Consider the following 12187-nt stretch of genomic DNA (forward strand, 5'->3'; position numbering starts at 1 on the left):
TTCATGACGAAGTCCTTGTCTACTGGCTAACAGATACCATCTGGAAAATTACCCTTTTTGCAGACAAGGAGAAAGTTCCATGACTTATCTTTGTGCACTTCAAAAGAGTACCAGGAACAAGCAAGCTATAAAAGTCAACCTCTCTAAATTCATTTAGAGAAGGTTAACCAAAGCAGCATTGTCTTATAATCAGGTATTAAAATTAACATACACATACACACACACACAAACTAATAATGCTAAGTATTGTAACAGGAACAAGATAACATTTGAACTGAATTTTCACAGTCTGGAAAACACCATTACTATTTTCCTTCTGGCTTTCCTTTCTGTGGTTGGAAAAGCAAAGCCCCTTAGCTTACACTTCATCTTCCACCAACGACAGAGTCCAAAAAAAGTGACTTTTTCATGAGTTTCCTGCAGGCTATAGGTCAGGACGGCTGGAATTTTTCTTGCATAGTTTTCAGTGATTGCATATTGGCTAACAATTATGTTTTAAATTTTAAAAAAATTAAAAAGAATGAAACCAGAGCAATCTCATTGACTCTTTCATAAAATCTTCCTAATGCAATATCACAGATGCCTAACTGTATTTTCTCATAAAGAGAAGATTAAATTCCAGAGATTATGTAGTGCAACTGGTTAACTTAGAGGAAAGGGACAACACACTAATAATATAACTTCACCCTCCAAATACGGGAAATGTGTTTTGGGTACCCAGTTAACAAAATACATCCATGGTCTGCAATGTCCTTCCTGTTTTATATCCAGCACAACCCTGTGATTCTAGTTGAAGAGAATGGAGTCAGGATCTTGGTTCGCCATCTGTGCTATATGCTTTAACACATCCTTTTTGGTAATGATTCCGAGCAACCGCCTGCAAGACAAAACGAGACAACAAAACAAAAATAAATCGGGGGTTAACATTCTCTGAGGTGACACCCTTCCACCCCAGTCATTTGCAACTCTGTCTTCAACACCGTCCGGGCTTACAGCATGAGGCACTCACAGGACTACGTTACATGCGCCTGGCAAACGGGACTGTGCACAGGTCCCCAGACAGGCTGCCAGCATTTCTACTTCCGGTCTCACATCCTGCTATCTCTTGTGGCTTAAATATTCCCTACGTATCTGAATCTTCTCATTTGCCACCCGGTTCACGCGCTCCTCTTCCAGAATGCCTCCCTGATCCTGCAGGATGGCAATGCCTGCGTCCTCCTGGCAACAACGGCCTGACCTACGCCCTTGTCCCATCTGCTGTCGTGTGATACGGGTTCATGTGTTCTCAGATTCCCTAGGACATCGCACACTCCTTGAGCGGGGAGAACGGCCTTTTTTGTGCCTCCTTGGCATCTAGCGGAATACCTTCTTGCATGAAATAGGGGATTCAGTAAGTGTTGAATGAATCAGTTAGGGAAAATCCCCTTGCTGATTCAAATCCTGCAAGACATCTGTTACAACATTTAGAAATCGTACAGAGTGAAATTCTTATATAATTGCTGGATTAACATAGCATGCTTAGAAAAATCAATCCACTCTCCTCCTCCCCCGCCCTTGTTTTCCAATAAAAATAGCAGGGCTTCCTTTACTGCATGACAAATGTCCTGGGGGGGGACTGAAAAAAAAGGTTTTTTTAATTAACCAAAAATAAGGAAATGTCCCAGGAAGACTGAGCCTTGGTCTTGAGAGTCAGAAGACTTGTGTTTAAAGCCTACCTCTCTACTGTATATTAACAGGGGGCCCTTGTGCAGATCTTCAAACCTCACAAAAACTTGCTTCTCTCATCTTCAAATAATAAAAATAAAGGTACTCGAAGGACTAATACTATATATACATATACTACCTAATACCATCATAACTTCAGTGCTGTCTGTTCAAAAGGACACAGCTCTTTCCTTTGCGGGGGAGGGACTACATTATTTATAATGTGCAGCCAGTAGTTCCCATCTCTCAAACACACTTTTTCCCCCAAACCCCTTTTCCATTCATGATGACAATAAAAGAAACACATCCATCTTCATGGCGGAGCTTCAGGAGGGCCTGTAAGTGCTACTGAGGGTCAGATGAATTGGGTTCTTCTCTCTTTCTCTCCCTACAGTCTCCTTCCTCCCACAATCCAACGTGCCTCCCCCAGGGAGCTCTCACCCATTGTGCGTAACCAGGCACTGCCGCAGTCCCAGCTTGCGGAAGATGTCCACGACAATCTCCATGGGGGTGAGGTCAGTCACAGTGAAGGGGCTGAGATCCAGGATGTTCCGGAGTTTCAAGGTGGGCGGGGTGTAGGGCGGCATGGGAGGAGAATGCTCGGTGAAATAAATGATGGACGTGCTCACAACCCCATCCTGTTTCTTCCGTGCATTTTCTATTTGAGAAGTAGGGGGGACAAAAGTTGAAAATGGAGGTGCTCCTTCTATCTTGATGGCCCCTAATTCATCCCATCCTCCCTCTGTCTCCCCACCCTTTGTGCATGTATTTATTTATTTCCACTATGGATCTCATGATACTCTTTCTGAAATCCTTACCAATTGAAATAATGAGATCCCTTCGGAGAACAAAACCCACAAGTCTTTGGGACTCCCGGGACACCACCACTGGGAAGCCACTGTAAGTGGTTTCACTGATGATAGTCTCTACATCTTCCACAGTCATACTGTCCTGAGTAAGGACAGTCAATAAAGGATCATTTCTCCGGGGTTTCATCACATCCATTGCCAGGGTCTTATGGGCAAACTCTTCTTTGGCTTCAAGAAAGGGGTAACCGTTGAGACGAATGTGGGCATCATAGATGCCTTCCCGCCCAAGAGCGTCTGCCACCCACTTGCTTGTCATGGCTGCAGCCATCAGAGGCACAATGTACTCCAAGCCCCCAGTTAGTTCAAACATTATGACAACGAGAGAAACGGTCATCCGCGTCACCCCACCTGCAAAGAAACAGACATGGGCCACTGAAAACAGGAATAGTTCATTCATGCCAGGTAAGGGCCTGTGACAGACCCCCATCCAGGGACAGCTTACTTGCCAGAAACACTGCTAAAAGGAGGTCTCCCCTGTTAAATGCAACTGCATTAAAGCAAGTTTATAATGGACACGAGTTACATTTCTCAAAATAATATCTACGAACGTGCAAGACGCCTTCTACATTTTTCTCCTTTTGTTTCTTATTTGTGCACTGCTTTCTCCCCCCTAATTATAAAGGTCACTGCAAAAGATATCCAGAATTTGTGTAACAGTACTGAGAGGAGAGGTTCTCTGGAACATACAGGCTCTTGTGGAAAAGTCAGAAAACACTTTTTAAAAGTCAACAGAAGATGGGGCGCCTGGGTGGCTCAGTCAGTTAAGCATCTGCCTTTGATTCAGGTCGTGATCCCAGGGTCCTGGGATCGAGCCCTCAGTTGGGCTCCCTGATCAGCAGGGAGCCTGCTTCTCCCTCTGCCTTTCCCCCCACCCGGCTTGTGCTCTCCCTCTCACTGTCTCAAAATAAATACGTAAAATCTTTAAAAAAAATAAGTCTATAAAAGTCATTATCCATAAGCTCACTCCCTAAAATAAGCAGAGTAAAAATTCTGAATGACTTCTGCAAGTTTTTCATGATGTAAAAATACACATTTTTATGTAAGTGAGCTCATATTACACATTTAACTTCCCACCATGCCACCCCCCACTTTATGTCAGGAACATCTTGTGTATTAACACAAATTTATTTAATGTTATATTAAAAATATTAAATATTAGGATCACATTTAATAGCTACATAGTAAAGATTTTATTTATTTATTTATTTGACGGAGAGAGAAATCGTAAGTAGGCAGAGAGGTAGGCAGACAGATGGGGAAGCAGGCTCCCCGCTGAGCAGAGAGCCTGACGTGGGGCTTGATCCCAGGACCCTGAGAGTCCCAGGACCCATGACCTGAGCTGAAGGCAGAGGCTTAACCCACTGAGCCACCCAGGCGCCCCTAACAGATACATAGTATAATATTACCCAGTTATATGGACCATAATCCACTTAACCAGTCCCTTCCTGTGCATATTTAAGTTGATTCCAACTTCTTGCTATCATAGATAATCCTGCAATGAACATTCTTGGACAGAATATCCTTCTCCAAGTTTCTGATCATTTCCTTAGTAGGATGAAATTTGAGAGTAAAATTGCTCCCCAAAGGGAGGAAAATAAGCTATATGATAAAGAATACTTCCTTAAAGCACTTGAAAAAATGGCAAACCCAACAGGAAATGGTCATTAAAAAAATATGCAGTGAACCGTGTTTCAGATCATGCTTCTTTATTACATCACCTGGGTGTCAACTTCTTCAAGGTCAATGCAGACACTACTCACCTAAGCAGGCTGCAGCCCCAACCATCGCATAAAGGCCAGGGGTGATACAATCCGCTCCCTGACTACACCAGCTATTGAAGATGGCCCAGTCGTGGTGGTAATAAGCCAGCTGCTCCATTCCCACTCCCAAAAGTCGACCCGCTATAGCACCAACAGCCATGCTGGGGATAAACAGGCCAGAAGGGATCTGCAAAGAGAAAGCAACAGGTGCTTAGGGAGGAATGATGCACTCAACACCTGGCATGCGTTAAGGGCTAGAGGACTGACCCTCTGCGAAGCGAACAGGCCAATGACAATTTAACTATGCAGTATGCTAGCAAGTGGCCATAAAGACATGTGTAACACTACAGGGGCTAGAGGTTCTCTGGGACGTGCAGGCAAGTACGACTGCAAAGAAGCTTACCCTGATTTGGGGGTCCATCTGGCAAGAGCCTGAACTCTCCAGACCAACATAGAACTGGAGGGCAGAAATTAAGCCTTTCCCAAAGAAAAAGGAAAATAGATGGAATTTCTCACATATGCAGACATTTTCCCCATTCTGAATTCTCAGCAACAAAAATTCCCCTCTACTGACCATCTACCACGTTCTATGCTGGATACTCAACTGACAGGATTCCCCCAGTTCTGGACAACCACCCCTGGGAGACAGGCATCATGATTACCCAATCACAAAGAACTCAAGGTTCAGGGAAGTGAAGCAACTCATCCAAGGTCAAGTTACAGTAAATACCAGTGCCAGGGATGAAACACAATCGGTGTCTTAACCCACTAGTCACATTAAAAGGATTGTATACGAGGTCACATTTTATTTTGTAATAGTATAAAGAAAGATGAAATTATTACATTTTTTAATGCAGCAGTAACCGTGGTTGTGTGAGTATCCAAACAAAACAAAACAACCCCACCACCACTACCACCAAAAGACCCTCTCGGCTGTCTCCCCCTCTATTTCCCTGACTCTTGGGATTCTACAGTGAATTCTCAATGTTGTGTGTGAAGGGAGAGAAATGATGACAAGGACAAAATGAAACAGCAGATTATTTTTAAATAGCCTGTGTTCAATTGTGAAATACATTTGAATCTGGGTGGGTTGGATGGTCTGAACATTATCACTTTAAATCAAAGAATAAAGCCATGACAGGGAAAAATAAATCACTCAAGAAGCACTGTAAAACCTTCTGGAGTGTAGAGGAGGACACAAATCAATTCAGAGACTATAATACTGCCTAAACTGAGCTGCGACATCTTCTTTCCCAGTTTGAACTCCCGTTTCCCTAGAGGAGAGAGAGAACTGACTTGGTAGTTGGGTGCCAGAGGCAAGACAAACAAATAACCTAGGGAGGAGAAAGAAAATACCTTAACATGTGTTCCTTTCTGATTTCTTCTGAAACATGGCAATGATAACAGGTACTGCAAATAAAAGATGCTGGCCTGATGTCTGCTTTTGACAGTTGCAATATTAACTTGGGATCACCTGTGAAGATCCTGATCCTTGGGCATTGATAACAACGGTAAAGAAAACATTGAGCACCACTGGGCCGAACCATGGGACACTGCCATTTTAGTGGTCAAAACGGTTGAATAACGGCTACCTCGTTTGATTCAATTTGATGTTTTGCTCTGTTGGCAAACTCTAAAGCCCCCCTATAAGGACCACAGATGTGGTGGTCAGATATTGCTTTAATACAATAGGCATGTGAACAAATACCTCACAATTCCTTTTCTAGGGGAAAAATCTGTTTTCCACCAGAAAGGAGAAAACCTTTCTTCTTAAATCTCATCACTGAGGTCTGCATGAGGCCTAAAAGTCAGCTTGGATGATGTTAGGTAGAGGTGCTACTGTCTAGGAAGCTGAGGACACGTTGGCGGGGGCCTTCTGAGGTGGGGGGATAATGCTGCATGAAGCCGGAAGTGCCACATGGAGCTTTGAAGATTGTATGGTGTCTTGGCTTTGCCCCCCAAACCCATAGCCACACATCTACCCACTGAGTAGCGAAAGAATCTCCTCACCTTCATGCCAAAGGTGAATATAGTGATGACAATTTTCAGTATGAGTGTCAAGGCCAGCTGCCACATGGCACTGTAGACTCCCACACCAGCTGGTCTGTCGGGCAGCTCACCCCCCTTGCTTGTGTTGAAACGGTTCTCATAATCACAGAGCTTGGAGGAGTCCAGAAGTCCACAGTCATTGAATAGCTCAGAAATGAGCTCACTTGTGCTCATGCGGGTGTATTCATTGGGGAAAGCCAGGATGGCAGTGATGGCTGTCACAACGAGTACCTCTACGACAGGATACTTCCCCAGCTGAGTGGTCTTACGCTTCCGACACCAGGCAATGTTGGTGCGGATAAACAAAGCTCCCCACAGACCACCAAATATGCCCAGCAGAATGAAGGGCACAAGCTCAAAGAGATGCCAGGGAGTGTGAAACTCCACATAAAATAGAACCAGGCGGCTGTTGCCAAAGGGATTGATGGAACGTAGGGTAAATGCTGCCACCAAGGCAGCAAAAAACGAGCGCCACAGCGTTTTGAGGGGGAAATAGTAGCTGACCTAGAAGAAAGAGGGTGAGAAAGCAAACGTAAACCAGGACGCAGAAACAGTTTCAGGTATGGGGTGTCTGGGTGGCTCAGTTAGTTGGTCATCTGCCTTCAGCTCAGGTCCCTGGATCGAGTCCCGTATCAGGCTCCCTGCTCAGTGGGGAGTCTGCTTCTCCTTCTGACCCTCCCCACTGTCATGCTCTCTGTCTGTCTCAAATAAATAATAAAATCTTAAAAAAAAAAAAAGAACAGTTTCAGGTGAACAGTTAGTGCTGTAGAAAGGAGAACTGAGGACAAGAGAACTACCCAGAGAGTTCTGGTTACACAATAAATGGTTAACACATGAGCTGGGCGGAGCACCTCCAGTCTAAATGTCCCACAGACACCGGCCAGAATTCCTGACATGAAAGCAACACACATATTCTACAGACAGATAAAAGTAGTTACCTCTTCTAGGCTGAATAACACTCCACCGATAGGCGCCCCAAAGGCTACAGATACGCCTGCTGCTGCTGCTGCTGATAAGACCTACAATCCAAAACTCAGAATTAGTCTTGGAATAATGACACCTTTCTACTGACGATCACATTTTTAAAAGGGAACGTTAGTGTTTAGAAAACATTTTTAAAAAACCAACTATACATGCTCCATATCCAATGGATCAAAAATGAAGTTCAATTCATATTTACTTATTCAGAGAGCAAACGCTGCGGGCTACATTTCAAACACATGGGTCTAATGCTCGAACAGGTAGAGGGTCTTTCCTCTATAATGAATCCAGGCATGGACTTTATTCCGAATCATTCCCCTCACGCCCGGTACTCTTGATTCATTAACTGATTTTGAGTCTGTAGGCTTATTAACCACCTAAATGAAGTATTTTCAGTGACATATTTACATAGTGCTGTCTTTATTAAGGAATGCTTTTCTAAGTAAGATTTTAGAGACGGCTGTAATGATATAAAACCGAAGTAACAACTGGCTCACAGCCATTCGGGAGCTGCAAATCTTCATACAATAGGCGGTTGGGGTTTCCTACTCAGTGCCCCTACTCCATCCCCAGTGACCAGTGGAAACAGAAATAGGGAGCAAACTAGAAGCAACGAGAAGCAAGGGGACAGATTTTGAAAAGACCTAAGTGTATTTCACTGAGGCCAGGAAAAGGGCTAGGTGGAAGAGGAAGAGGAAGGGGAAGAAGCTGTCAGAGGGAAATAAAAAAGGACAAGGAAGGAGAGAAAGAGAGCAAGTGATACTTAGCTCTACCTCAGTTCATAGACACACTCATGTGCATGGAAAATGTGTAACCAACACACCAGAATTAATGGAAGGATAAAGTCCTTTCACTGGATTCTGGTTGCCGTGGAGTGATAAGTGATTTGTGTTAGTAAGGAAACTTTTAGAAAAAAGTTTAATAAAACTTAAGAGTTTCTGCAGAATAAAATGGTTCTTGGCAAAATAAACAGGCACCTTTCCCTGGGAATGCAGGAAGGCGCAGGAAAATGAAGGGAAGGAAGAAGTGAGGTCTTTGGGGCTAGCCCGGTAGGACTTCAAAATTCGTGCCTATATACTGTCTTTCATCTGAAAAGGATGAGAACAGTCAAACAGGAGGATTTCAATGACTTTTCAGGATGAATTATGAGGAAAAAAAAAAAGAATCAAGATGGCTAGTTTGCTTCAAGTTTTTGCTGACAGAGTGGAGTCTGTCCATGCCCTTCCTTCTCAAATCTGTAATCTCCACCATCTGCCCACTTTGACAAGGCCCTGGGACACAAAAGGGTTGCTGCCGATGGTGAGAAGGACAGGGAAAAATAACTAGAAAGTCTAAATAAACAATAGGAAGTGAACTCAAGATGCAAATATTCATGAGTCTAGTTAGAGAAATACATGACATCAATACAGAGAAACAGCCCAGAACTCCCCTCTCATTTTACAAGGAACTGTGAGCAAAAATGCCAATTTTATGGCATGAAAGTAACCGGCCATCTATAGTTTCAAAGTCACCCTGACCCATGCAAAATCAGCAAGAATCAATGCTCTCCTCCTGCCAGCTCAAATGGATTTCACTTCTTCGGCTTCTGTTGTCCATTACTCCCATCTAACAACCTGACCAGTTTCACACTGCCGTTATGCCCGCTACCATCTGACAGTAGCTAAACAATCGACTCAGATTTCCCTCTCCCTTTCCTGCTAGCCTTCCTCTCCTGCCAGAAACTTACCCCCTTGAACTATCTAAATGTATTCCATATTTGAAATTTCAGCATCTCTGAGTTTCTTTCTGGGCCTTATGGTTTGTTTTGCTTCGTTTTGTTTTCCGAATAAATCACTAGGTTGCAATTTTGTGAAAAATCCATTCTAATAAAATGACGTTGGCCTTGACCCATTTCATATGTGATTTCTGTGTAATTCAAAGAAAACAGAGCAAGAACCTTTATTTCCTTAAATCCTTAATTATAGCAGGATAAAAGTAACCAATGATGTGGAACATTTCTAAAATCTGTTCTTCCTCCGTAAAACGATATACATTACGAACTGCATGAACATGAGAACAGCTATGGAGATGCTGTGGCAGGACTAATTTAGCCAGATGGAGGCAGAAGGCAGAGAGAGATATCCTATACATGGAGAAACTCATTTAGCATGGCATTAGGTAGAAATAAAAGATGGAAAAGCTGGTATCTGAAATATATGCAGGGCTTATATTCTTTCACAGGAAAAAAATGACTTCTTTTAAAAAAATCTCTTATTTTTGTAACTTATTCTGTAATAAAACAGCACAACTTGTGTAGAGTTATATGTATTAGAAGTTCTTAAAGTCCTTACTTCTCCCTCACTACCCCCTCACTTTCCCGCTCACCACCGTGAGTGGGGAAATGTCACCACCAGTGGACTTTTTCAACAGTTTGGAGTAAAACTACTTTCCAGATGTTTTCCTTCTAGATGCACATATACATACTTTTTTAAAAAACAGTACTTGAATTATTTTATACATGTGTTATTCCACAACTGGCTTCTGAAACTTAATGATCTTCTGTAGCCATCAATCCACAACAACATACATAAGGCTATCTTTTTTAACGACTGCCTAGTATTCTACAGTATGGCCAGAATATCGTTTATTTGATCAGTCCCATTGATGGCCATTGTGACTATTTGGTTTTACCATGATATCCACAAATGCTGCACCGACGAGCCCCACACACACCTTGGTTCCCACACACGCTTGGGGTGTCTGTAGGATAAATTCCTAGAAGTGGAACAACTGGGTCACAGGGTATTTGTACTGATATTGGTAGAGTCCCTAAATCCTCATCCCTAAGATCAGACCACTTATGCTCACCAAAAAAGAGACAATTCAGGCCATCTGTTATTACCTCTCTGCGCTTGGCTTCATTCTTCCTATATTTGTTGAAACAATGGCACAGGATGTTCCCACAGCAGCAAGCCACGTGCACTAGGGGGCCCTCTTTGCCCAGGCTCAAGCCAGATGACACGGCCAGCACCAATGTGATGGTTTTGATAATCAGGGTCCACTTACCCAAATAGCCCCTAATAATAAAACCGCTCAAGATAGTTTTTATCTGCAGGTCAAACACAGAGAGATTAAATATAGGCTAGGCAAGTAAACAAGGCTGGGAAGCAATAATCTGGACCTCATTATGGAAACTGCACCTTTCAAATGAGTGACATATAAATGTTTGACCTACATGACCCCAATTTGGGAGGGAGCCTGGGAGTCCAAGAAAGCAAAAACTGTTCTTTAAGCTTTCAAGTTCCTTTCCCCCGCCCCCCAGCCATGTGCTAGCTGGGCAAGAGAGTACTGCAAGCATGAGAGTGTGTGTATTTGGAGAAGGGGAACAGAGTGGGAGGGTGTTTTCCTTACTTACATCCTTACAGGCCAGTAGAGCCTTGATTCTCTGCCAAAGAAATTTGTAACTATGACTTGGTCAGGAAACAGAGAGGGGGCAAAGTCATCTGGGTAACCTCAAATCTCAGTGGTTTTGGTCACTGTCAAGCAATCTAAGCCAAAAGTAGTCAGGAACAGGACTTCAGCCACCCCCGGCCCCCACCTTCCAGCCCTAGTCATACTATAGGAAATGTAGCAAAATCGTTTTATTTCTCCTGCTGGAACAAAGTTGAAACTGCCAGTACTTTTTCAGGCCAGAAACTTGGGGTCTACCCTTGATCTCCTTGGGTAGGAAGCAGGGAGTGGCTTTCAAGAGGCCTGATTCCCCAGGAACCTGCAAGGAGGCTAGAAACCCACCCCCTTTCGTGTCCAGGTGGCCCAGGCTGGGAGACTTGAGGGAAGACCTAGAGAGACTCCAGATTTCCTCAGGGTCTGATCCTGTTTCAGATTCGAGTTGCAGGATATGCTGGAATACCTATTAAAGGCTCTTAACCAGGAAGGATTCACTACTGTTAACCGTTTATAAACCGTTTGAGAGACTCACCTCAGGAATTCCGGAGCCACAGGCATAAGGTGCAAACACTTTGACAAGAGACACGGCGAGGAAGGCAAATAGGAGAGCCCAGAGGACATACATGAAATAATTGACTATGTAGGCAAAGGCTCCCTAGAACAGGAGAAAAAAGGGAAGAAGCTTGTTTTAGCCCAGGCTGCCTCAGTGAGGCACGGAACACTGCTGATGAAAAGGGTTTCGGGAGAGGGGCTCGGGAGGAAAAAGACCAGTATCACATCGCTCAAAACGTTCCTTCCAAGATGGGCAGCAAAGCAACCCCTGAAACACTGTCAGCCCACTTGGAACCGAAAATGTGAGGCTTTGCTCCCTCCCAAGGAAACTGACGCCAGCTGCTGAGGATCGACAAGAAGGAGGAACAGATAGAACCCTAAGCAAACTCCGGTTCAACATGAGACCTCTGGCAGGTTTGGGGGTCAATTAGGTCTCATTTTATGTCAATTTTATTAAGAATCTTGACAGCTCTGTTATTGGCTACACATTTGAAGTGAAGACCAGCTCTACCTACCTTGGTGTCAGATTCTCACGGGAGGTTATAGTGTTGAAAATTCCTGAGCGGTTTCCTTAAAATACACAGTTAATTAAGTTCTGCAGAGAACCACCACATCTTTGAGAGAATTCTGCTATCACAGACTCAGCAACAAGTAGATGTGAGCAGAAAGTTTCAGGCTCTGACCATAAAACCAAACCACCGAGATGCCAGCTCTCCCGAAAAATAAAACAGCAACCCCTCTTTTTAAAATGGAGTGAATATACTTTCGAGACTGTCCTCCTATGCTAATGAAGTCTGCCAGAAAATAAATCTAATTTTGACCAGTAATAAGGAGTCACCAACATAA

At 43.6% G+C, this 12187-nt stretch overlaps 1 protein-coding gene across 5 annotated transcripts in view; it reads right to left on the bottom strand.

The window, feature by feature from the left end:
• Nucleotides 1–224: 224 nt before the first annotated feature.
• Nucleotides 225–12187, bottom strand: part of CLCN5 (chloride voltage-gated channel 5) — a 149111-nt gene continuing 137148 nt past the window's right edge. For all 5 annotated transcript variants that reach the window (XM_044235720.1, XM_044235721.1, XM_044235722.1 and 2 more), the window contains 8 exons: nt 11322–11444; nt 10245–10451; nt 7321–7401; nt 6344–6886; nt 4334–4520; nt 2523–2921; nt 2146–2362; nt 225–877 (listed from right to left, as the gene is read on the bottom strand). In XM_044235720.1, the coding sequence (XP_044091655.1) occupies nt 787–877; nt 2146–2362; nt 2523–2921; nt 4334–4520; nt 6344–6886; nt 7321–7401; nt 10245–10451; nt 11322–11444 (1848 nt within the window). In that variant the 3' untranslated portion in view covers nt 225–786. The remainder of the gene's footprint in view (nt 878–2145; nt 2363–2522; nt 2922–4333; nt 4521–6343; nt 6887–7320; nt 7402–10244; nt 10452–11321; nt 11445–12187) is intronic.

Source organism: Neovison vison, chromosome X, assembly GCF_020171115.1.
Source record: "Neovison vison isolate M4711 chromosome X, ASM_NN_V1, whole genome shotgun sequence".
NCBI lineage: Eukaryota > Metazoa > Chordata > Mammalia > Carnivora > Mustelidae > Neogale > Neogale vison.